The 27,540-nt window shown below is 39.6% G+C and overlaps 2 protein-coding genes across 6 annotated transcripts in view; one reads left to right on the top strand and one right to left on the bottom strand.

Annotated features, from left to right (window-relative positions):
- Positions 1-19,005, bottom strand: part of HD1 (histone deacetylase 1) — a 35,481-nt gene extending 16,476 nt beyond the window's left edge. Inside the window, exons 1-3 of one of the 5 annotated variants that reach the window (XM_089151129.1) lie at positions 18,923-19,005; positions 16,411-16,961; positions 3,337-3,777 (exon numbers count right to left, since the gene is read on the bottom strand). In XM_089151129.1, the coding sequence (XP_089007255.1) occupies positions 3,337-3,777; positions 16,411-16,938 (969 nt within the window). In that variant the 5' untranslated portion in view covers positions 16,939-16,961; positions 18,923-19,005. The other 4 variants (XM_089151126.1, XM_089151124.1, XM_089151128.1 and 1 more) reach the window with 4 other exon arrangements.
- A 4,577-nt stretch (positions 19,006-23,582) lies between these two features.
- Positions 23,583-27,540, top strand: part of SDG25 (SET domain protein 25) — a 40,414-nt gene continuing 36,456 nt past the window's right edge. Inside the window, 4 exon segments of the mRNA XM_089151123.1 lie at positions 23,583-23,671; positions 23,833-24,114; positions 24,279-24,900; positions 25,069-25,191. Of these exon segments, the coding sequence (XP_089007249.1) occupies positions 23,909-24,114; positions 24,279-24,900; positions 25,069-25,191 (951 nt within the window). The 5' untranslated portion in view covers positions 23,583-23,671; positions 23,833-23,908.

Genomic DNA, 27,540 nt, shown 5'->3' with positions numbered 1-27,540 from the left:
GTGTGCCAAATCTCAGGGACATAGCAATTAAAGTACTCTCACAGACTAACTCATCCTCTGGTTGCAAGAGGAACTGGAGCACCTTCTTGCTCATCCATAGTAAGGTACGGAACAGATTGGGGAGTAAAAGGCACAAGGACTTAGGTGTATGTGCATTACAACATGAGATTGAGAGTAGGGCACACACATGATGATATAGATGACGAAAATCGCGAACTGATTAAGTTGACTGATATATTCCACGAGCCACCCGCAGAAGATGAGGAAGGTTATGTCATATATCAGTGGGTTAGGGATCGAGGTGGCCCAATGCTGGATGGGCCAGGAGGGCATCCGGATCCTACCATTGCTACGGCTAGGCCCACATGTTGTGGCTGAGCACGTGTCTTCTGATGAGGGTTAGGCAGTTGTAGCAACATCAGAAGGACCAATTGTACCATTTGTGGAGCCACCTGGTCGACTTGAAACAACTGCGTGACATCTAGTAGTGGGAGTTCAGGTGATGCCAATGATACCAGAGGGCCAAATGGCCCAAGTCAGCCATAGAGTCATGGAGGCAGTCAGGTTGGTGGTGTTGCTGGTGGAAGTCAGGTCAACAAAGGGAGTCACCTCCACCAGGTCCAAGTCATTCGACACAGGCGAGCCACAATTCCCCTAACTCTCGTTCTTAAGCTAGGAGTAGGAAGAGCAAATCAAACCAGGGGCAAATGAATGATAAAGCGAGCATGAATGATCTTGAATTGAACATGGGAAGCATGAGCCTCATGGTCACAGTGATTCACAAGAGCAAAGTTTGGGTAGTTGGCAAACACCAGCGTACCTATACAGGGAACAAAGCACCGGGTCGATTACACCGGGGTATTCTATTCTCTTATGGAGATCATGCTATTCCTCAAGACCCTACACCTGGAGAGTACACATATGGGAGTGAAGGTGGGTTGTTAATTGAGTGGTTTAGAAACCCCTACCCACATACTCAACAGCAATATGAACAAGAAGAATGGCACTTTCACCCACCCACAATTGACGGTTATCCCAGAGTGCTATACCTCTGGTATTCTGACATGGAGACATATCAGTTCCATATAAACCGATATGTGACTTACTACAGTGATGGGTTGACTTGGGAGTCATATGTGGCCACCGTTCAAAATAAGTTGAAGCAGAATGCTGAGTGATACTCTTATAGTCTTATTGTCTTGTAGTCTTGTAAGTTGTAAATTGTAATCTTGTTACTCTTGTACTCTTGTACTCTTGTCAATTGTGATTGTGAACTTATGGATTATGATTTATGACTTACTAAAAGTCTAAAACTTCTTATGGTTATAAAATTTTGAAGACATTTAAGTTCTTTGATAGTTTGATCACTTGAATTACTTGATATATTTACATTACATGTTGTCTAACCTTGCATTTCACAGAATTTAGGTTTTACACATAGGGTCGACTTAGAAGACATACTTAGAGTTATTTTCTCACAAGTCTAAGGCCACCAATGTGTTCAAAAGACCTTAAATAGTCTAAATACCAAGTTTCAGCCCAACTGGAGCCCTAAAACCCACCGAGATGGGCCACCGAGATTACGCCAGTTTTTTTGTAGATCTTGACCGAGATCTCGCTTTTTTGAGTGGCGAGATCTTGCTCGAGAGCGAGATCTCCCACCATCGGATCTTCTAGTGTTAAGCTTTTACATCATGAGTTCCCCGTGGAGCAGTTGGCAGCCCTTGGAGATGATAAGAGAGTCTACGAGATGAGAAAGGAATTGCAAGAAGGGATGATACGAAGCACAGTGGATGCAGCTGGTGCGGGAGTTGGGCTTATTGTGACTGTCATTGGCGGCATTAGTAGGACTTGTGGGAGTGGCATGGGCAGCAGTGGCTCAAAAACCCTCTTTTTTAACTTCTGTGAACTAGGAAACTCCATTATCATACACTCGAGCAGCTTGGTTTTCGTAGAGACTAAATTGACTTGGCTATGCAGCAAACATGTAAAGACCAAGCTTTCAATTTTCTTCACCTTAAGGACAAGGTGAATTTTAAGGGGGTGGGAAGTTAGGACCCTAGAAGAATACCATGTGGAGGAGAGAGAATGGAAATATCACTACCAACTGCTGGTTGGGAGAGTATAAAAGGGGGGGAAATATGTAATAGGGGGTTATCGGTTATTGTATGCTTGGTTTGGGCAGCCTTTGGCTGGTCAGCATTTGTGTGAATCACCAGCACCATCAAAGCCAGTGTTAACTTCAGTTCTTGCTGTAATTCTAGTTCAAGTAATTGAGATATTAGTCTAGTAACTGAATCTTATCTGTTGTTCATATGTGGGTTGCTATCAATTTCATTTTAGAATCATCATCCCCTACCCCTCCTATACCTTGAACCTTAACCCTAGCCCTAGCCAACCCCTACAAACCCTAATTTCCTTAACCGTAAATCTTAGGTTCAGTTCTCAATTTTAATTTACAGTAAAATTCAGATCTGAAATCCATTAAACCCAAGGCGCTAAGTCATACCCAAACCCATAGGCCCCAGTCCTAAACCCTAAAACCAATTCAAATTGACTCTACACCTAACGACAAAGTTATAAAACCCTAAATTTATTGCAGGTTCATTGAATTGATCCTGAAGACTGGCACACGATTTGATGATTACATCATTAACAGCCTTATAATAGAAGAAGACTTAAAAGAGAGGCATACACAAACTGGCCTTGGGACAACAGAGGGGCCAATAGGAATCATTCCTTGTCTAAACATGAAAGCTGGAAACCAAATTAAACTGAATCTCCCTCAATTGTAGGGTAAGAAGGCATCTAACATAACTAGAAAAACTGGGAAGACTCTACACAGGATAGGGTTTTATAAGATTTTACCATATCTTGATTACATAGAAGTTAATAAAATAAAATTATAAAAAGGACTCCATGACTGGAGTTTAGAGAAACAGCAACTCTCCAAGCTGCATTTTTTGGTTGAACCAGAATATAGTTCAAGTGGGAACTGCAGGCTCTCTTTGAGAACTGGCCTGATTCTTGTGGCTGTATTCCAGCCAAAAATTCTTACCTGACTAATACAGATAGCCAGCGAGGTTGTTTGATATTATTACCCCAGGCAATTTTATTGAATCTTCATCATTATTAAGTCTAAACTCCATATTGTAGATTTGGTTAGTCATATACCATTTTTTCCTTTTGTTCGAAATTATAATGTTACGGAAGTCTGGACAGGGGAAATCCATTTCCCGGTGAGAAAAGAAGAGAAAAGGATTCTTTTGATCTAAATGACAATTAAAAAGAAAAGAGGACCTATAAATCATGGCTACAAAGAGAAGAGAATCATACCTCATAGCACCAGCAGCGAGCAACATTCCTTATAGTATAACCACCACCACCAAGCAGCAACAGGGGCACATTAAATGATCTCATGTATCTGACGCATTCTGCATGACCTTTGATGGAAAGATTGAAACAGCCTAACCTGTCACCAGATAAGGAGTCAGCACCACACTGCAGAACTACTGCACCAGGCCTAAATATTTCCATCACTTTCCCAATGATTGGTTTGAACAACGACTGGTAACTCTCATCATCAATTCCGTCGTCTAAAGGAACATTCAGAGAGTAGTATTTCCCTTTTCCATATCCAATATCACGTACATCTCCTGTGCCAGGGAAATAATCACCAAATTTGTGGAAAGATACAGTCATGACCCTGTCAGTTGTGTAGAAAGCCTCCTCTACACCATCCCCGTGATGGATGTCAATGTCCACATATAGAACACGCTGCAACATGGAACTGAAAATATCAATAAACATGGATAGGGAGGGAAAACATTTCGTCTCTCAAAAAAATAAAAATAGAAAAGGAGTCCCCAAGACAATCCTAATAAACGGGCGTACCCGGTGCATGAGGCTTTCGCCAATGTGGGAACTAGGGAGGGTTATAATGTATGCAACATATTCCTGCTATTTCCAAGAGCCTATTTCCAGTGCTTGAAAAATGGTCACACGTTGTAGACACTAGGTTTGGAATCCCTGTAACAAATGCCCCCAAAAAAAAATTCCAACTGATGTGATCCAGAATCAGAGTCAAAATAGTAATAGCACCATACCCAACGGTCATTTAGTAATACCAGGAATATTTTGGTAGTTTTGAAATTTTTCAGTTGAGTTTGTCAAGTTATTGAAGAATCCTAGTTAGGTTGGGAATCCCTAGTTATAACCTACTTCCTACAAGAACTCCACACATTCTGTTTTTCAATTTGGATCCTACTAGAGTAAGATATGATAGAGTCCTTGTATGAGTCCTTAGCCCTAGTTTGGTTCATTTTCAAAAGTCGAGTCCTATTGTGACTTGTTGGTTCCCTCTAAAAGGCTATACATAAGCTTCTCTACCACGTAAAATTCAGATAACGATTAATGAATAAAACTGAGATTTGAAGGAGCAACAGTTGGAGTCGTGGGTTCCCTAGAGAGGTCTTGCAGCTTCTTTAGATGGGTAGTTCTGCAGAACTTGTGAAGCTCAAATCCCCTAAACCTTCTCCAAGTATGTATAAAGTCTCCCCTGCCCTATCCTCCCCCTCCCATCAGCAGGCTTCCTCCCCATCCCCAGCTCTAGTTCCGCCATTACAGCCCCTCCCACCCCCCACCCCCCAAATTATATATATATATATATATATCTCACAAACCCGTCCTCTTCCCCTTCCCCCTCCTGCAGCATCACCCTATTCGCTTCCCCATCCTTATTTCATTAACCCCTCCCTTCCCCAACCCAGTTAAAACCTTCCAGCTCCTCTCTTCTTACTTTTCCTTCCTCCTCCTTGCAGTAGCCTAGGATTTTCCAGAAAATTCAAAACCAGAAATTTATACCTAACCCAAAACCCGAGGCTTCGCTAGACCAATACCCACCCGTATTAGGAATAAGACTCCCCTTCCCCTAACCTACCTTCAATTCCCAATTCAAAGCCCCCTTCCTCTAAACCCTAGAATCGTTAACCATATTTATTTATCAAATCCAATGTGGACTTCAATATTTACTCAGAAGAATGAATTCCATCTTTTTTATTTATCATGTCCAACAGCAGAGGATGCACGCCCCAAGACTGATGAAACCCGAGGGTTTCGGTTAACTTTCAGTACCTTTCTTTAACTAGAACCAGCAAATAACTGCGCTTATAATAAGCTTATAGTTATCCTATGGGATAGTTTGGAGAGGAATCTTGGATAAGTTAAGGTTACCAAATTCCTAGATGGGCTAAAGAATTGTGGATCTTTGGTTATGGGAGGTTATGGTAAGTAATGGGATGAACTAGGATTTATAGGAAAAGGGATGGGATGAACTAGGGTTACAACAAAATTAAGATGGGCTGGTGATTTTAACATCACTAGTATGGTGAGAGATCTCACGAGATCTCTATCTCATTAATTTGAGAGGGCGAGACGAATAGAGGGTCGAGTTGGGAGAACTCGCCACGAGATCTCTCCAAATCTGGTCCAACCACTTGCTTTAGGGGGTTTTAAACCCCCTATCTCGTCCAAGGGGCATGTCTCACTGCAACTCTCAAAACTCGTCAGAAACTTGATTTTTGGTCGAAATTTTTTGGGATTCAACTTCTAAACATCATTAACCCATCTACAACATCAGATTATCATCATTCAAGCCTATTTCAACTAGATCTTCAACAAAGGTAAGATTTCCCCACAAATTTGAATTTTTTCAAATAGAATATTCTACAATGGGTGTGTGAGTCTAGTGTAAATCTATGTTGATCTACTAGCTTCGATCTACAATTTCATGGAAACAAATTTAATTTTCTGCCATTAATTTATATTTTGAATTTTCGTATTTAAAAAATATAATATCTAAAAAATAGAAAATTAAAAATATTAAAAAAAAAATGAATGTGATTATCAATTATGTTAAACAACATTGCGAGGGCCACAACCCCATGTAGTCATATTTTGATTATCATGTTTGCTGCATTTATTTTTTTATTTAAATAATTAAATAAAAAAATTAATTAAATTTTTATCTTTTTTTTTAAATAATGCTCATATTATGTAGTTTATTTCAAAAATACAAACATGTCTATTTGAGCATTGTATATATGTTATCTTAAAACAAAGTGTGTGTTTTATTATTTTATAAATTATTTTTACATGTTTTTATTTATCTGAAAATTATTCTAATGATTATTGCGGAACATTAATGTATGTATTACAGTGTTGTAGACTTGTAGCTTAAATGGCAACTAGTAGGAGTGGCAGCTCTGGCAGTGGGACTCAGAACATTGCTTGGCAACATGGGGATCCACTAATTGCCGACAAGAAAAAATCCCGATGCAAGTATTGCCTCAAGACCTTGAATTTTGGTGGCTCAACCAGATTAAAGCAAAATTTGGCAAGTGGCTACAAAGATGTTGTCAAGTGTCCCAAGGTTCCTAATGAAGTACAAAAAGCAATTGCAACAACTTTAAAGGGAGGGAGACAAAAAAAGGATGAGATGGCACAAGAATTTGAAGATACAATGTTGTGTAGACCTTTTGTTGACATTGATGAGGAGACAGACGACGATGGGGAGAGGAAGGTAAAGTCACAGGCCATGTTGAGACAGATGAGAAGGCTGCAATGGAAGCCAGTAGATAGTCTTTACATTTTGAGAATGTAAGGCAATATGAATAGACAAGAGGAGGAGGAAGACTGCACATTATGATGCCATATTTGACCAAGACCCCAACCTATTCAAGCATCAAGACACCTATCAAATAAGCATTCCATATATGTTTGCTGGAGGTAAAGAAGGCAGTATAGGGAGAAGGAAGCTAGGTTGGCGATCAGCAAACTCATTCTCTACAACAACATTGCAGCCAATGTAGCCAAAACACCATACCATCCGAGGATGATCAATGCAGTTGCTAGGGCAGGTGTAAGGGTTAAAGGCCCAACAACTTAGGAAGTAATGAGTAAATATTTACGAAATGTGAAGCAGGAGGTGGAGGAATACATTGGTTCATTGAAGGAAACATGGACAACATATCGTGTTAATGTGATGATTGATGAATGGACTAGTCCTAATAGACAGACTATCATTAATTTCATGCTAAGCTGCAATGGAAAGACATCCTTTCCTCAGTCACTGGATGCCACAAATAAAATCAAAGATGTTGACTGCCTTTACAAGCTTCTTAGGCAGGTGGTCCTCGAGGTAGGGCCAAGCAATGTCGTCCAAATTGTCACAGATAACGGTTCTAACTTCAAGAAAGCTAGTGAAATGTTGATGAAGAAGAAGAGCAGCAGGATCCACCTCTTTTGGACACCATGTGAAGCACACTCGATTGATCTTATGTTGAAGGACTTGGGGAAGAGAAAGTCAATCAATGTTGTAGTTCATAGGGCTAGAAGGGTCATTAATTATATGTATAACCATGGTTATGTGCTGAAGATGATGAAGAACTACTTTAAGGGTGATCTAGTCAAACCTGGATTGACTAGATTCGCCACCAACTATGTAGCTCTGACAAGCTTTCAGAAGAAAGTGGTGGGTCTACGACACATGTTTGCAAGCGAGGAGTGGTTTAATTGGGGTGGATCTAGGCATCCTGATGCAATAGTAGCCCAACAAACCATTGCCGATGATTCCTTCTGGAGGCAACAGAATAGGACAATGGCCATTTTAAAGCCTATTGTGATTGTTTTAAGGATGGTGGATTCGGAGAAGAAGCCCACAATGCCCCACATATATGCTGCCCTCAAGCAAATGAAATAATTGATTAGAGTTGTTGCCCCTGGCTCCTTCAAATCCTGATGCATCCTTTGCACTTGGCTGGTGAGTCACTTTTAAGTCTTTAAGTTTTAATTGCATACTTTAATTTACATTGTTAATTTGTTCTAAGTTATAACTTATAGTTTATAAAAAAAATAAACAACCAAATTTTTTTTATTTCCACAATACAAGCTTACTACCCCAACCCAAAGTACCATTACAATAATCATCTGTAGCCTAATGTAAGGTTGATGAATGTGGTGCAAGACATGGTGGACAAGAAAATCCCGTCATGCAAGGGACAATTAATGGAGAGGTGAGAATTTATTCAATTGTTTCTTCAACTTCATGCATTAGTGCATATACAATAGTAAAAGTACAATAATTGAACAATTGGTGTAAGATTAGGGAGTTCATAGATGCCTCTGGGAGTTTTGGAAAGCCTTCTGCGGTTGCAACTAGGCAAAAAAATGAACCTGATAAATAGTCCATTACTATAATTCTATAACTCTAGAAGTAACTGATAAGCTATATAAGTATTAAGATTTCCTTGCCTAATGCATTCTTATATTTGGTTATGCAACTGACTGGTGGGTGTTATATGGAACTAGTTCGCCAAATCTCAAGGACAAAGCAATTAAAATACTCTCACAGACTTGCTCATCCTCTGGTTGCGAGAGGAACTGGAGCACCTTCTGGCTCATCCATAGTAAGGTACAGAACAGATTGAGGAGTAAAAGGCTCGAGGACTTAATGTATGTGCATTACAACATGAGATTGACAGTAGGGCACATACAAGATGATATGGATGACGAAAATCGAGAACCAATTGAGTTGAATGATATATTCCTCGAGCCCCTTGCAGAGGATGAGGAAGATGATGTTATATATCAGTGGGTTAGGGATCGAGGTGGCCCAATGCTGGATGGGCCAACAGGGCAGCCGGATCCTACCATTGTTGTTGCCATGGGCCCAAATGTTGTGGCTAACCACATGTCTTCTGATAGGGGTCAGACTGTTGTAGTAGCATCAGCAGGACCAAATGTATCATTTTTGGAGCCACCTGGTCGACTTGAAACAACTGTAATGATGTCTAGTAGTGGGAGTTCAAATTATGCTGATGATACCATCCCTCCAAGTCAACCATTGAGTCATGGAGGCAATCAGGCTAGTGGTGTTGCTGGGTGGAAGTCAGGATCAACAAAGGGAGTCACCTCTACCAGGTTCGAGTCATCCGACACATGTGAGCCACAGTTCCCCTATCTCCCAGACTTATACTAGGAGTAGGAAGAGCCGATCAAACCAAGGGCAGACGAATGATGATGCGAGCATGTAGGATCTTGAATTGAACATGGGAAGCATGAGCCTAAATCATGGTCACAGTGGTTCACAAAAGCAATCTTTGGCCAGTTGGCAATCATCGAAGTACTTATACGAGGATCACAGCACTGGGTCAAATTACATTGGATATTCTTCTTATGGAGAACAAGCTATTCCTCAAGACCCTACACCTAGAGAGTACACATATGGGAGTGAAGGTGGGTTGTTGACTGACTGGTTTAGAAACCCCTACCTATATATTCAACAACAACACGAACAACAAGAGCAGCATTGGCTCTTTTATTGACAGTTACCCCTAAGTGCTATTCCTCCAGTGATTCGACATGGAAACATGCTAGTCCCACATAAACTGATATCTTACATACTACAGTGATGAGTTAACTCCCAAGTCATACGTGGTCACCATTCAAAATCAGTTGATGTAGAATGTTGAGTGATACTCTTATTACTCTTGTATTCTTGTGAACTTATGGATTATGATTTATGACTTACTAAAAGTCAAAAACTTCTTATGGTTGTAAAATTTTGAAGATATTTAAGTTCTTTGATAGTTTGATGCGTAATGTATTTGATACTTGATAGTTGATAACTTGAATTACTTGATATCTCTATATTACATGTTGTCTAACCTTGTATTTCACAGCATTTCAATTTTAAACATAGGGTCAACTTAGAAGACATACCTAGGGTTATTTTCTCACAAATTCAAGGCCACTAATGTGTTCAAACTGCCTTAAATAGGCTACATACCAAGTTTCAGTCCAACCGGAACCCCAAAACCCACCGAGTTCACGCCAGAAAATTTGTATCTCTCAACCAAGATGGCAAGATCTCAGTCGAGATCTCCCAACATGATCACTAGGGTTATAGAATATCCAAAGATCCTACATGATAGTGTGCAATCAACCGTGGTAAAAGATCTCCCTCTCGAGCGAGATCTCATCACCCTAAAAAACAAGATCTCGATCATCTCGGAGAGATCCGGCAAGATGTGTGATTTCTTTGGCATCAAATCGGTGGCCCATCTCGGTGTGCTTTAGGGTCCTAGTTGGGCTTAAACTTTGTATTTAGCCTATTTAAGGTCTTTTGAACACACTAGTGGCCCCGAATTTGTGAGAAAACAACCCTAAGTATGATTTCAAAGTCCATTGATAGTATAAAAACGAAATGAAGTAGGATTAGAGAATGAAATGTTATACAACATGCAATGTAGAACCTTTAAGGCATATAAATGAAAAGCACGTGTATCAAATACAACAAATAACTTAAATGTCATCAAAAGTCATCCATAATCACAATCTCAACTTTCGAGAATAAAATAATAAAATTATGCAACCATTAGAAGATCTATATAAGTCATTAACTCATAAATTCATAAGACAAGCAAAGAATGATTGATCTTCCTTTGATGTTGTAGATGTGCTAAAAGTAGTTGCAAGTGAAAATCCAGATGAAATCCACAAAAATTCCTGCGAAAAATTCAGAATTTTAACGAGATATGGCGAGATTTGGGGCGAGATATGACAAGATATGGCGACATGGTAAGACCTTAAGCGAGATATCCCATTTCACAAAACTTGATCTCTATCTCATCTTGGTTTATGAAAAAACCGAAAGATCTCGCGAGATCTCCCACCATGCAATCAAGGTTTTGTTGATAAGGTTGTTTGAGATACCCAGGCTTACCCAAGAATGATCAAGGAAGCCAACGGTTGGGGCTTGGGCTGGTTAGGGTTAAAAAAAGTGGGTTCTAGAATCTTCCGACTAGGGGAAAAGATGATATGAACCTTATTTTAGGGTTAGGGTTTCTTGGATAAATTCCATAAAATTAAGGGTTTGCCCAGAATCTCTCAACCAAACCAGAAAATAAGATCCGAAGACTAATGAATGATTTTATGATAACTTGGAAACCTAAAGGTAAGGTTATGGCCTAAAAAGGATAATCTAAAATTAATGTGGGAAAGTTCTAATATCACAAAGCAAATGGGATGGTTTTGAGATGTTTGTGGATCTCTACAGAATTTATTGGAGTATCCTAGAAGGGTTAGGCCAATAACAAAATTAGGTGGGCAATCAGTCCTTACCTAAAATTAATTGGGAAGGGAAGGGAAGTCTACGATTGGGTATTGGGAGGGTTTGGGATAAATCTTTTGGGTGAAACAATTAAACAAAGAGAAATTTGGAGGTTTTGGTGAATGGGATTTGAATATCTTGGGCAATTTGCTAATCTTTCTTTCTTCTTCCTTTCTTCTCTTTTTTATTTCTCTCATGTTTCTGTTTTGCGCAAGTCAGTGGAGGAGAGAGGGAGCCAATAGAGAAAAGAGAGGGAAGAGGGGGTTCCAAGGCAGGAGAGAGGTGGCAGAGGAGTTGAAGTGTGACACACAGGTTAGGGGATGATTTCTAAAGCGCTGGCAGGGGTGGGGAAATGGGATAGGGGCTGCGATGCAGGGGAGATAGGGTTTCCTGGGCGTGCAAGAGAGAGAAGGTGTGGGGAGGGGCTGAGATAGTGCTGGAAGCGGGGGAAGGGCCAGGGTGCTGGTACTTACTTGTTTGGCTGCTGGAGATGAAGTTGGCTTGCTGGTTGGCTGAAGGATGATTGCTACAATATGATTTAAGACTTCCTAAAATCCATCGTGGCCCTCCAAATAGAACCACGACCTGTTCCCCACAAGTTTTTTTCAATCTTATTCAATGAAGACTAATCTTTACAATGATAGGTTGGCTTATTTATAGCCTTACATCAGGGGGAAAAGAAGAATTTAACTCTAATAGGAAAACTCTATTTGGACTCAACTAAGACTTAGAAACCAACTTAACAAGGGTTTCCTATATAAATTAGGATACCCTTAATAATTGAACAACCACCACATAAAAAAAAAAATTTAAAAATCTTCTTGAAATAAGAGACCTAATTATCTACCCTTAATAATTGAACAACCACCACATAAAAAAATTTTAAAAGAATCTTCTTGAAATAAGAAACCTAATTATCTATAAGAGTCATACTTTAAAGAAAGACTCCTTAGGACTCCAAATCTCAACCACTAGTTCAAACTAAAACCTTAAAACACCGACTTGGTCCGCACTGCCCTCCAACAGCTCACTTGCTTCAAGCTTGGCTCCTTTACTATGGTTTATCTCGGACTTCCCCTCATTACGGGTAGGCTCACCAACCACCATAAAAGCACCCCAATGCTTAACCACATCTGCAAAAGGCTCCAACTTTTGAAGTGCAAGCTCCTCTTTTTGCTACGAGAGCAAGTGCTCCTCCATTCGGTCCTCCAATCTTCCTATCTTTATTGGTGTGGATATTCTCCATTCCCAAGGCCACCATCTGCAAAATGGAAGCCCTCTTCTACGACTTCCGATGGAAAGGCAAGTCTCTTCCCACTTCGTCCACCCCATTAGCTGGCCGGATACATTACTTCCAAGCATGACTATTTTTGGCTCAAGTGGGTCTACTCCTATCCCCTAAATCTGACTTAATCTCGACTACCCCCATTCTTTCCAACCCTTGCTCAATCTGAAGAAAACCACTTCCCCCTAAGACCTTTCGACCTTTCCACTATCTCAACCCACATCTCCTCTAGTTCTTCCATCTCCTTTTGGCTCGACCCTTGGCATCCAATGGGCATTCTTTTCACCCTCTTGGGCCCCCGCTCAGTGTATTGAGTCCTACTTCCCTAAGTCTACCCCTCTCCTCCTTTATTCATAATGGTCCTTAGACTCCCTCCCAGCCCCAATCTCACACAAGTTTGGTTCTCCCCCCCAACATCCGCCAAGATCTCACCATTTGGCTTCCTTCCCCTACCTAAACCTTCACCTCCTTCTCAGCTTGGAATCTTCCCCCCCCCCCAAAGGTCCCTTGGGTCCCCTTGGTTTTAGTTTAAAGGGCACATTCCTTGCCACACCCTCAAACTTTAGCGGGCTCTTAACCATGGCCTACCTACTTAGGCTTTCCTCATTAGCCGCCATATCCCTACCACTCCCAACTGCAACCTCTGCTAGAATGGTCCAAAGGACAATGAGCGCCTTTTCATCACCTGCCTGTTTGCTCACCATTTGGCCTCATTTAAGACACTCTTATGGTTTTGCTAGAGAATAGTCTTGGATTTTGAGAATCTATTCAGTGTCTACCATCTGTGACTGAGTTGGCAAGCTAGTTTTTGGTGCCACCATCCACCATTTGTGGTGCGAGCATAACCTTAGGAGATGGACTTCCAAATCTCGCTCCTAGAACTTGATTTGGAAAGCCATCTACTTTGATATCTATTATAGGCTTGAGTCTATTCTGCTTCCTCCTTTTGACGATACCCCAAGGAACACGCTAATGTCACCTAGGGTCTTGTCCGCCCCCCCCCTCTTTTCCTTCCACCCCTTGTACATTTCTTTTCCTCTTGCAGTTCTAGTAAAGTTTATTATTCATCCAAAAAAAAAGACCTTACAACAAAACTAAACTTTGAAAACTAAAACTAAAATTCTGAAAGTAATAGTCAGCAGCTAAATAGGGCTGAAAATTGACAAAAATACCCCTTTTATGGGTGTGGGTAGCCCTAGGTGCGCCACCTTGGAGTGGCCTCAGGGCCCACTCTAGGGTTTCGGTCAGGAGTGGACCCTAGTTCACATCAAAAGGATTCTTGGTTGAATCTTGATGAATTCTTGAAGATCTTGGCTCTAGCCTCTGTTCTTGATCTTTCTTTCTTTTCTTCTACTTTTCTTTCTTTCTCTCATCTTTAATGAGAACATAGAGACCCCCCCCCAAATTCTGGGCCCAAAATCTAGGGCTCAAGAGGCCGAACCAGACATGCCGAATACCCCTCAAGGGTATTTTGGTCATTTTTAACCCCTTTTTGGGGTTGATATGGGTCTGGAGAGATTCCCCTTAATCCAAAGGTCTTGGATCTACTTTTGTTTTTTTTTTTTTGGGTTAGCCATTTAAAAGTTACGGTCCTTGAGTTTGTTGACTTAGTCAAAGTTAAGTCAAGTCTGGATTTGTTAAGAAGTCCTAGCTTGGTTTAAAGGTGTTTTGTTGAGTCCCAATAAGTGTCTAGGAGAGATTCTAATCTAAGGGATGGAATCTCATAGTAATTTGATTTCTTTTCTTAAGCGTTAATGTTCAGTTTGAGTTGTAATTGGATCTCATCAATAAGGAAATCCTAGTTTGAGTCGGAAGTCTTTAATTTTAGGCTATAAAATAGGCTCTCTCTGCATTATAAATCTCAGCTTTCGATGAGTAAAGAATATTGAGTGTTATTACCTGGGCGTGGCAGGGTTCCTAAGAAGGGGACCCTGTGGTTGTCAAGAAGCATTTCAATTTTCTGCAATTCCAGCCCCTTCCCCTAGCCCTAGAGACCCTCCCCCTTCCCTGTGGCATGCGGCATCAAATCCTAACCCCTTTAGGACTCTCATTGATTACCAGCCCCTAGATCCTCCATTCAACACCCCATTCCCCCAAACCCTAGCTGAATCCCAGTTACCCTAGGATTCGAATTTTCAAATTGGAATCTCAACTCCAATAGAATTCAGATCTGGAATTATACATTCAGCAGGATTAGACAATGATAGAAACCCCTAGAACCCTCTTCTACTTTGCCAGAATATCCTGGACAGCCACATTCTAGGACATTCTTTCTTTTCTTCTTGATCTGAAATTTCAGAACCGCCGCAGATCAAGAATGGGAGAGGGGGAAGGAAGGGAGAAAAGGGTGGGGGTTGGTTGCCGCAAGTTGTAGAGGGAAAGGCGGAGGGTGGGGGAGTCTAGCGATGGAAGGGAAAGGGTGGGGAGGGGGTTGTTGTGGACTAGGGGAGAGCAATGAAGGCTGGAATGGGAAGGGGGAAGGGGCAGGATGCACTTAAAGGTTTAAGGGATGGCTGGCTGCTGTTCATTCTAGAAGAAGACGAAGATGGTGGCTGAAATTGCAGAAAAACCTTCAGCCCAGGCCGTGAGGTGTCTTCCCACGACTCCAAGCTCTAATTCTATTCAACTTCAACTGAATTTTACAAGGAGGTGAGGGGGTCATGTATTAAACTTAAATGTTGAAATAAGACCCCCTATTTGGACTCAACTTAATAATTCCTAATAAGACTCAACTAGAGGATACAACGTAGGATAGGATTCCCTTTACAACTCCATCTCAAAATAAAAACTAGAAGAGGAATCTTTTCAATAAGAGTTCCAAAAAATACAATTTCGGAAATACAATACCTAATTACCAGTAGGAGTCCTCCTTGAAAATTGGACTCTAACTAGGACTCCCACCCAAACATGGACTCTTTAATAACTTGAGAAAACAAACACAAGCAGAAGAATAAAGATAGATCCATGACCCTTGGATCACGGGTCTTCCAATTAGACCCCTCTTGAGCCCTAAAAGGGCTGGGAAAATGACCAAAATACCCATGGGGTATTTGGCCAGCTTTGGAATGGCCCCTTGGGCCCAATTATAGGAGGGGTCCAACCCTGGTTACATTAGAGACAAGTCTTCTCCGACACCCCTAGAAGAGTTCTATCTATCTATCTATCTATCTATCTTCTTTCTTTCTTTCTTCTTTTTTTTTTTTTTTTTTTTTTGGGGGGGGGGGCTCGGCCTTCACTTCAATGTGATTTCAACTATTCTTTGTACATGCAACAACGATAAAATGTGATCTTTTTGTGGACAAAATATCTGCCCCCCACTCCCACCCTTTTCCCATTTTAAAGTAAACAAAATGAGGAGTGTGACAACACTGTCACACTACAACGATGGATGGCTAGCATAAGGTATGGCTAAACTTATAATGTTTTTTCAACAATCAGAAATTGAATAAGGCCAACATCGAGAGAGCATGTGAAGTTTAGGAAAGAACTCAATATTTAACTCTTTTCACATTTCTAAGCATCTTTCACTCAAAAACGCCTCCTCCTTAAGTTTGGAATGGTTCTCACTCTTCCACAAACACCTAAAAGGAACCATAAACCATTATAAAATCAAACCTGAGGTGGTGGAATTTTGTGAAATCTGACCAGAGTATGTAAGAATTCCAGCATGTCCCACTAAGCCTTATTGTTTTATCACACTTCCTAAGAAACCCAAACATGACCCAGTGCAATATGCAACACACTTTCTTCCATTTCATCTAATTTCTCAAATCTTCAGCTCCTTCACACCCCCTCATGTCATCTTGTGTACAAAACAAACCCAGTGGAATGGGCATGAAGGTGATGAAGTGGACCCTTCCTTCAATTACCAATGTATTGATTTAACTTTTTTGATGAAATATATGGGGGGAAAGGAAAAGGGTTTATGGGTGAAAGAAAATTTCAAGGGACCAACCTCATGTTGCTTGAGAAGTTCCAATATTGCCAGCACAATATCATTGACATAACAAAATCCAGAAGCCTCACACTTTTTAGCATGATGAAGCCCACCAGCCCAATTGACAGCAATGTCACAAAGCCCATGGTTTAACTTCACAGAACCACCTACAGACCCACCAGCATAAGTCTGACAAAAAGAGTACAAACCATCAAACACTGGGCAGTCTTCACCTACATTGAACCTCTTTAGTTGCCTTAGCTGATCCTGCTGTGTTTCTGGGGTGATGCCCCTAAGGAAGGAAATGTAATCATCAGCATGGAATCGGCAAAGATCCCTATCTCTGGCAGGAAAGGGCTTCAGAACCTGCATATGTTGAAGCAATCCATAATGGGCAAGGAGCGCATGAGTCATCCTAATCCTGTGTGGCTTCATTGGGTGACCTTGCCCATAATAGTAATTGCCAACCTCTGGATCATAGAAGTACGAGACCTTTCTTTTCACTCCATCAGGCCCAGACGGAAGAGAATTGCCACCAGTTTCCATCCCCAATCTAGAAATATTTATGACTACACAATGAAATAGAAAAAAAAGAAGTTAGAATTATCAAAATTCAAAGCTCGAAGGTTAGACCCAAAAGAAAAAGCAAGAGATATAAAAGAAAAGAAAGGCTATATATCAAAAGGAACTCTAACCACTAGAGTTGATGCAATCAAACACCCATGAGGAGGTTGACACATCAGACAAACAATAAAGTAAAAATACACCAACAACAAAGCATAAAGGTGATCTGTGGTTTACTTTTTTATGGCAACGAAATTTTGTTGATTAGTTTCCAGTGGACAATAAAAAGGAAGGCCTAGTGGCCCATAATTACATAAAGTTCAACCACCAGGACTCTCAAGTTGAACTGTTGCAGAAGTGCTTCAATCAATCTCATATTCTCATAGTAATTGATGTCTCCATTCTCAAAGAGTCCAGTAACAAAACATTAGACACATCAGTACAAGAGGTGTCCTGTTGTCCTTGTTTTTGATGATTCAATTGAAGCCATAGAGAAACTATACTTGTATGATTTCACAATTTCATGCATGATTGTTCATCAGGTGCACAGAATTCATGCCTTTTTAGGCATCATTACTGCCAATGATTTGGCTGGAATAAATTTTTCATGTACAGTCTCTACTACCGATTACTATACAGGCAACATTTACTTCATAGAAACTGAAAACATGAAGAATTTCATTATTCAATGATGCATCGCTCCAACTATTGGAATTGACTATAGGACATGTTTTGCAATCATAACCTAACCCTTTTTCATCCCTACTTTTGAAACACTAATCATCAAGCCTGTGAATACTTCGACCCATATTGTTTTCAGCTCTGACATCCGTCCATGCTTCAGCTGTAAAAGAATCTTTCATCAAGAAGCAACTATCAAGACTTAAGCGTCCAGACAGTCAAAATTTTAGATGAAACTATGTTGCCATCATTTACTGTCAAGGCAGCCAAAGGTTTAGATGGAACTACGTTAGTCAAAATTTTAGATGAAACTATGTTGCCATCATTTACTGTCAAGGCAGCCAAAGGTTTAGATGGAACTACGTTATTATCATTTACAAAATTCCAAAGAAGGGATGTGGTTTGAGTGGACGGGAACATGTTAACAAAATAAACACAAGGAAGATTTGATGTAATGCATCTATGTATTTTGTATTGAGCCTCAATGGGCAATATATAAAATTCTTAATGTGCTTATTACATAGATGTAATACACAATTATCGGGAAATTTCCTGATCCTACATACACAAATAAGGAGTGTCCAATATCAGATGACATATAAACGATCAAATGAGGTGCCAGGATAAGATCTCATGAAGTGTCATGATAATAGAACAGCTAGATGATATTTGGGCATCGGTCCAACTTTTGAATAGAAGTTACTAACAGAAAATCTGTTCACAAGGGTTCATAACCGTATACCATTGAAAGCACGAAAATTCACTTCACGAACTGATAAGTAAAAAAATAAAGAAAACCCTAGATTCTAACGACTCATGCACCAAGAATTCTTAGAACAGCAGCTTAACATGAAACCGATCTCATATACGACATTATAACAACTGAAAACTCCCAGATTCCATATAATAAGGCTACAAAAAAAAATTACAGGTACATAGGTAAAACATGGGAATTATTGTGCAACAACAAATTCATCCTACCAAATAGCCAGGAACAAATGACAACAAAGACAAACCACGCATTCAGAGAGTCTCAGTTAACACACACGCAAAGAGGGGGAAATCGAGATAGTTTTCACCCTCGGAAGCGCTAGAACGTGTCGTCTCTGGAGTCTGCAGATTGCGCCGACCAACAAGAATACAAGGTTACGGCACAAAAGCACACTGCTCTTCAGAGGAGCTAGATGGATACAACCATGAGAGGTTAGCGAAAGAGGGCGTTTCGCTTTTACCAGGAGAAAAGAAAAACAAAAAGAAGAGTAAGAAAAGGGCGTTTCGGAAGTACCATCTATCTCTATCAAAAATAAATAAACAAATAGCAACTCGGACTCTCGGAGGTGCTCGAACTTGTCGACTCTGAAATCTGTAGACCTACCGCTTGACGAAAACGTAGATTTACACCGCTAGCGCACAGTTTATTGTTTGAATTTTTTTTTTTTTTTTTTTTTGGTAAATGTAATTTATTAATTAATCACTCACCACTGGGATTCACATCCTCTGTAATTCCTTTCCTTGCAATTTCCTGTAATTCCATCATGATTGTGCCATTTGGCATTTAAGTAATCCAATGGTTATCCAATTTAAACTAAAATTGAATTTTATTTAAACCCACCCATAAATTTGAATTTTATTTAAACTCTAGTTTGTTAAGTAACCTTTGGATTACTTAAATGCCACATGGCACAATCCTATGATGGAATTGCAGGAAATTATAGGGAAAGGAATTACAGAAGATGTGGATCCCTCACCACTGGGATGAAGAATTTGAAATGAAACATCACAAATAAAAATTTCACAAAAAAAAATCCATAAATTTTCTTATCTCTTTTAAAAATTTCACATATTTACAATTTTTTCATAAATTTATTTTATTTATTTTACTATTCCATACCTCCACTAAAAATAAATCCCACATATTTATTTTTTCCCATCCAATGTCTAGTGGAATGTCTAGTAAACAAACAATGTATATTATTTTGTTGCTTTAAATTCATATTTATTTTAACGGGTAATTTTCATCTTGGACCCCCGAGGTTTGGTCCTGGTCACTTTTAGTCTAGTTTAAATTTTCTTTTGCATATGGCTCCCCTGTGGTTTTAATAAATGATTAAGGACAAGATTAACATAAACTGTTAGTTTAATAAATGGTGTGACGAAAATACCCTTGTGTCCTTTAGATTTTCTATTGTTTTAGTTTTAATCTACTAAAATAAATAATATAAAATAGATAAATAATAAATAGTCTTCGACTTTTTTACACTGAGTCGGAATACGTTCGCCGATGAGGTGGATCTGAGACCTGTTGATATTTTTAGCTTCATCCCACGAAGGCTTCTTCGTCATCATCAATAGAGATCTACAAAAGGCTGTGATCCTCATGCGACTGCACATAAAAGAAAATGAGGACGATTTATTCTTCTTCTCTTACTGCTGGTCTCTCTGTCTGCAACCGCTCTTCAAAAGTGTTACTTTTCTCGTGTTTCAAGCTTGAATCAATTGCTATTTTTCTTGGAAGTGGATCTTTTGCTTCATTCGTAGAATCACCAGAGGTAAGCATTGTCGATCGATCGTGGTAGGTTCTTTTGCTATTGGATTATTCAATACATGAATACATCAATTTCTAATTTTCAACTTTTTTCAGGGTTTATGACTTTGTTTGATGGTCTTTTTTCTTCTATAGGGGGTTTTTTTTTATTTTCTTCTATTTTAGATGGATTCGATACATAGTTGAAGTTCCTCAACTGTCTGATAGAAAAAATCAGATTTTGTTGGCTTTTGACTTTCTTTTTTCGTTTTTGCAAGTGCTCTTGCTTTGCTTTACTTGTATTGTGGATTCATAGTTTTGAGTTTTTTCTCAAAGAACCAGTGGTGAGAAAAAATATGGTATATGACGAAGAATCATTCATCTCAGATCATAATAGAATTGAAGTTTGAAATTTGTTCATCGTAATTTCCATTTTTATGTTTTTTAGGGTTTGAGGGGTTGTGATTTGAAGTGTATATACTAAACTTAAAATTATTGCTTTTAGGGTTTCCCTTCTTTTGTGAACTGAAAATTCGATGTGGCTCCTCTAATCCTCCTTGTCCGAAACCGATTATTTTATAGTATTTATTTTACTAAATTAAAATAAAATAAAATAAATAAATTTAAAGGACACAAGGGTATTTTCGTCACAAAATCTATTAAACAAATGGTTTATGTTATTTTGTCCTTATTTAATAATTTCTTAAAATCACAGGGGAGCCATATGCAAAAGAAAGCTTAAACTGGACTAAAAGTGACCTGGACCAAACCTCAGGGGGTCCAGATGAAAATTACCCTTATTTTAACTTGTACTCACACATGCAAAAATGCACATAAGGGTATTGCTTTGACTATAGTTTTATGTAAAATGAATTGTGTTCACTCTTTCTTTCTTTCTTTTTTTCCTTTTTTTTTTTTTTTTTTGGGTACAAAGGGGCTAGTTCACTTTTACATTGCATTTTTTTTTTTTTTTGGGTTTGCCAACCTCGGTTTATAAACCAGTGTTCGACCCGCGTCGCACACTTAGTTGTGGTGGGTGAGTCTCCCAGCGGGGATTTTTTGCATCCATAATGATTCGATCCCAGAACCTTGCTTAAGCGGACCAAGCTGCTTACCACTTAGACCAACCCCCGTTGGTACATTGCATGTTTTTTAAGGTAAACTTGTACAGGTTGCATCTTGTTAGTTGAAATAATTTATATTAATCGTTTAGTTTATTTTGATCAAATAACCTTCAAGAGAGAGTACGAGCAAGAGAGAGAAAGAACCTTCTCGTGGTTTAGGTTTCTGGTACTTGGGTTTTATCGTCAAAATTTTGCAAATGCCATATTCTCTCCACCTTCTCTAACCGTACTAGTTCCATCCTTATTTCTTGGTTACCGGTTTAGTGGAATTCTTGCCACTAAACCAGTAACCATCGTATAAGATGACTCTTTTTGTACTAGTTGTTAATGTTGTTACTGCTTCCACAAGTGGACACAAGGAAAAGGATATCGAGGCAGAGATACTTCGGCACTCTAGCCGAAATACTGAATCCCTTTCTTCCTTTGTTATTATTAGTGTTTATCTATTTCTTCACTTTGTCTTATTCAAAGTCAAAGTTCAAACCCTCGCTTGGTCTTTTACAACCACGGAAACAAATAATTGTTTGTATATTATAATAGCTTTTGGCATAAGTGACGATGCATGCAGAGAGGACGGTGGAACTATATTCCCTGTATATACTTTAGATATGGGGTATAAGCCACAAAGTTCCAGGTTCATTGCTAATTAATTAGTCCGTCGACTGGACCTAAGAGTCACCCTAGCTTTGGCAGGTCGGTTTTCCTGTCCCTTAAGGCGTCTTTATGTTTATTGCCTGTCACGCACAGGGAAACTAATGGAGTTTTGTGAAGTCTTTACAGTGATTAATAAATAATCACATATGCAACTCTTGAAGGGGTCTTAGGCTTCACTTAAAGACTTCTTCGTTTTGATCAATTACGACTTTCTTCTCACATGGAGATTGGAGCATTACACATTACCCATTGAATCCATTTGTCGGCAAGGCTAAATCTCATATGGGAGTGTTCAATGAATGACCATTATAGCTTATCATAAGTTTTACATATGTCTAGTTTAATGGCCATATATCCTTTTTTTTTTTTTTTTTTTGTAAAGATAGATTTAATTGAAAGAGGGGCAAGAAAAGCCCAAGACATCTTGATTACAAGCTTTAAGAAGCCAAGGTGTGGAATAAGCCCATACAGTCCTACTTTTCATGGACTGGGCCTTCTTACCTAGATTGTCAGGCACAGAGTTGGCCCATCTAAAAATGTGATTAATTACCCAGTGTGGCTTTGAGGACAACAAGGATCGAATGTCCTCTACCACACATATAGCTTCTATTTGACAGGGGAGACTATGATCTTGAATTCCTCGACGACGGGTCTTTCTTCTTCGCCCAAAGCATCGCCTCCCTAAGTGCCACCGCTTCCCCTATGAAAACGCTAGAGCTCGAGCAGGGAACCGATTCAGCCTAGATGCAAGATCCACTGGAATTTCTCAGAATGAAGCCGAGACCTGCTCTATCTTCCTCTACGGAATGCGAGATATCCGTATTCATCTTTAGCGTGTGATCGATTGGGGCTTCCCATTATCTGGAGATCGATTTTATCCGTATAGATTCCCCTTTTTACTTAGTTATTTTCATGAAGTGCAAACATACATGTGTCATGTACGCATTATCAAAAATGTTATTCATAGGGACACAAGTATTGTGTGTGACTAATGATGTTCCCTAATATGGTTTTAAGCAATTAGTCAAACACTTGGCAATTATCTTATAAGGGGCAGTGCACAAACTCATGGATATAAGATGCGATACTTCACGAGGGTTTGACCTTTTAGGTACCAAGTTAATACCTGTTTTATTTAAACTTTTTAGCAATAACCCCGTATACAGAATTGTTGGACTTGAACCAAACTTGGCCCTATGGTTCCCCAATTCATTTGAACAAAATCGGGCTGAGAGGCCATGAATACCGAGCCTTAGGTGGGGAGTACTGTCCACCCAAGTGGCGTAGGATATCGTCCCATACATATTAAGATTTAAGACTCCAGCAAGGTTTTCGTCAGATCCCCAAATCTCTTCACACTCCGTCGTTCAGAAGGAGGCGCAGAGCGAAATCCTAATTCGTGGAAGCAATCGCGAATTCGTTTTTTGCTTTCTTTCTTTGGGATATCCGAAGTCGCTCTGCTTTCCGGCCCATTATGTTTCACGATATTCATTCCCGTTAGTCCCGGATACCCAAAACCGCTATAGATTATTCATCGGGCCTGTATAAGCCAATCTCCCCAGATTTTCAGCGACCGGTAAACATTATTCCTAACGTGCACCTTCTTATTCAAACTCCGTGCGCCAGTTTGATAATTGCGTCATCTTCTTGTTCTATCGTAACCCTCTCTTTAGGGTTTCGCGTGACTAAACCTGTTTGTCCGCTAATCGTAGTCCCTGGCGGTAGGGCTAAGGTATCCGTTTTCTGTCTGTGTTCTTATCTACGTTCATGGTGTTCTAGCATCTGTAGTTTTTATTATATTTATAGAAAATTATGATAGGGTGCTATCTATTCTTTATTGATTTACATCGTTTTTTTGGTTGTTTTTTCTTTCTTTATTTTATGATAACATAGTTTGTGGAGACGGCGAGACGGCGATCCTTTGGATTTTATTGTCTGATCGAGGTTGATTGCAGCACTTCATTTGACCATGGTGGCTTCAGTGATTTCGTGTGGGAACGCTGATGCGTGTGACTCAGATGTTGAATGTTATGGATGCGGTAATTCGTTCTGTTCCAAAATGACGCTCAAAACTTCGGCTTCCGAAGAATTGGATGTTGTCTCTAGTACGTGTAAATGGAATGGTGATGATGTTGTATCACATATCCGGCAACAGGACATCTGCTCATCCGATGGGTATGAGTAATTCCGTATTGTCACTTTTTGAGAGTGATCCTAGTAGCTGTTTTTTTTGTTTAATAAATTTTGTGTATAATAATATTATTTTTATTTAACATTCACCAATTTTCTGATTTGTGGTGAGTTTTGATTCTTAATCTTTTCGTGGGTTCCATTTGTAGGTGCTGGAACGAAGTCCATTGTTCTTCCACGAAATGTGATCCAGTGGATAAGGCCGGTCCACATGTTGCAATGGAAGAAAGCTGTAAATTGGTGAACACTAGCTGTGACAGTCATCGGTCATGCAGCATTGGAGGGGTTCAACGCCACGATATTAGTTATGCTAGCTATGCTCAAGTCCCTTCTGTGAGTGGTTGGATGTACGTCAATGAATGTGGGCAAATGTGTGGCCCGTACATTCAGGAACAGTTGCATGAAGGGTTATCAACTGGGTTCTTGCCCGAAGAACTTCTAGTCTATCCTGTTGTTAATGGCATTCTACTAAACCCTGTACCTTTGAAGTATCTCAAGCAGTTCCCTGAGCATGCTAACTCCGGTTTTGCTGGTTGGACTCCAAGGGTTGCCTCCAGCTTATCTACTGAGCAGTCAAATGGCTATACTTCTTTCCATAATAACGCACCAGCCATTGGACCCGTTGAGTCTGCTGGATACGCTTTTTCCTCTACTGAGTGCCTAGAATCAGTCTGCGCACCCAATTCATTTGTTAATTACAGTAGTTGTAGCTCGGACACACGAAATCCAAACTCAGAAGTAATCAATTGGGTATCACTAAACATACCATTGGTACCTCACCTCTCCTTCCCTTTCCAGTTAGTATTTAAAATAGATGGGTTTCCAAAGCTCCATTCGCTTTTCCAGGAAATGCTTTAAATACTTGCAATGCTTTCCTTTTTGAGTTTCTTGTTGCCCAAAATTATCTTTGATTGATTGTATCTTTTTCCCTTGTATCAGTCGCAATTAAGTGAGGAATTGTGTTGGGTGTTTGAGGACAATGGGGGAAGAAAATGTGGTCCACATTCATTTGCGGAACTTTATTCCTGGCATCGCGACGGGTATCTTCAGGATTCATTGATGGTATGCTTGATAACTTATGATTTAAGAATTTTTCCGTTTGAACTAAAGTATGCTTCTGATGTAGGATTCTGCAGAGAAACGGGTAGAATAAAGAACGGTAGGATTGGCATACATGAAAACAGAAAATTTATGCTGGAAAGCTCAAAAAACTTGGAATGTTTAATTAAGTTTTACTGCCAAGAGTCACTATTAAGTGATGCTTCTTCTGACAAACTTTATTACATTTAGTGAACTCAAAGAACTAGAGTTTCGAGGGCTGTAACTGTTTGTGTGATGATTAGGTCGGATTCAATAGTTATGGGTGAAAGCTTTAGGTTCCTATAATTACAATAAAAATTATAAATTGCTTCTCTTGAGACCTATCTGATTTAGAATCGCTACCAGCTTATTTTTCTTTGTTGGTTTGCTAGATAAAACGGGGTGGAAAAAAAATGTGGCACCTACTTGTAGTGGGATGGGGGAATAGGAAAGGACATGGAATGATTTTGTGGAAAAATTGCAAATTTGGGTCCCAATTTTATTATATTCATCACTTTTCCACAAAGTCTTGCTAAGTATGTGAGACTTCTAAAATGGAGATGGGATGAGAAAAGTGACGTGCCACCTCAGCAAACACGCTACCTTAATTTTAGGAAGCTTGTCTGCCTATTTCCCCACCCCTTTGAACTAAAGAAGCCATGCTTTGGGATTTCATGGAAAAGTTTACTTTTTTCGACCCTCTTTTTTCCTTCCTCACTTCAAATTCAGCAAACAAAGGATGCCTTAGGAATAGTTTATGATTGGATCATATATATATATATATTTTCCTTTTGATTCTATTGGTTTACTTTTTAATTGGTCAATTTGATGGCATTAAATGCGGGTAGAATGTAAGGGAACATATTTATTTTATTAGTTTGGTTAGAGTCTTGTATTTAATTTATTTCCTTTATTATTCCAACTACCTAGTCAGTTTAGGTTACCTAATTGGTTGATGTGTTGGGTTAGGCCTCCCCTTTTTGGTATAGGAGCCTATTTTGGAGCTAGTTTATAATTTCGAGTCCTAGTTTGAGTTTGAAACTATGTTTGCCAATTGCAGCTGTAAGTATTGATGCAATTCTTCACTTGATGAATTGATAAATCAGATTCTTAGCTTGCTTATTGCTGCAGACTGCAGTTGACGTACAATGACATCCCATATCCCCGCTTGTCCCACTTGTGATTTTTTCTCCATCTTGTTACTTGAATTTTAACAAGATCAAATATTATTGTCAACAACTTAATCTTTGGTGCTCTTGTAAGTTGCTCGTCCTTGTCCATGATTCTTTATCTAGCCTTTTAAATTTCCCAGCCCAAAATTCCTCTTTTTCTTTTTCTAGTTTTGTACTCCCACCAAAACCTAAATTTTTTGACTTAGATGTACAACATTTTAACCATTAGAACGGTCCCAAACTTTTGGGATGAGACCTTCCCAATATATCCTTAACTAACTTCTCTCCAAAATTTCATTCTCATCCAATTATTGTTTGGGGTCTTGCAAGATCTTGGTGCACAAAACCCCTTGAAAATCCATGAAATTGTAAATCTAGGCCAAGATCTCTATTCGACTAGGATTTCGACTCGAGTCCTCGGCCCATTCATATCCCCCTCATCGAATTCTAGATAGGATTTTTGGTGTTGGCTTGGCTTCACTTGACCTCTTCACAACTTGCCTTTTTACCTATTTTTTGCAGAAAATTGTGAGGTCTTCCCCTACATTGCATCAACATCCTTTTTAAGAGCACACTACAATCATAACTTTATTGCAAAATGGATAAAAAAATAGGTATCATTGGGCAAAGGTTGATAGACATGGTATCTAGTCTGCTCGGTAAAAAGGGGCCTTAGTAGGCATCTCAACAAGAAGTAATGCAGCATCACAGAGGGTACATCACGGTTGTAGCATCACATGATACATTGAAGTTGCAATAGTAGGGTTGACAACGGGAATTAGTGATAGGGCAGCTAAAACCGGAGGCATTGACGTTGCAAGGCGACGACCCTACATGGCAGATGGCATGGAGTATGTTTCCTTATTTGTTTAAACATCCTTATCGTTGATCTTGCTTCAGATGGGATACACAACCATGATAGGAGGAAAAGTAGATGGAGGGGAGGAGAAAAGAACAAATAGGGAGAAAGGGAGAGGTGTAGGCTAATGAATGGAAGTTTGGTGAGATATTTTCTCCCCGATCTTCTTCTCTTTTCTGTTTTGAGAGGAGAGCAAAAAATCGACAAATAGATTGAGGGAGATTGACGAGGAGGAGCCTCGACCATCGGAAGGAAGAGAGTAGGAAAACAGAGTTGCATAGGCGACCCACCACCACTAGA

This window comes from Hakea prostrata, chromosome 4 (genome assembly GCF_041222555.1).
Source record: "Hakea prostrata isolate BN-2017 chromosome 4, UWA_Hpros_2, whole genome shotgun sequence".
Classification (NCBI taxonomy): domain Eukaryota; kingdom Viridiplantae; phylum Streptophyta; class Magnoliopsida; order Proteales; family Proteaceae; genus Hakea; species Hakea prostrata.
This window is presented reverse-complemented; position numbering and strand designations above follow the sequence as displayed.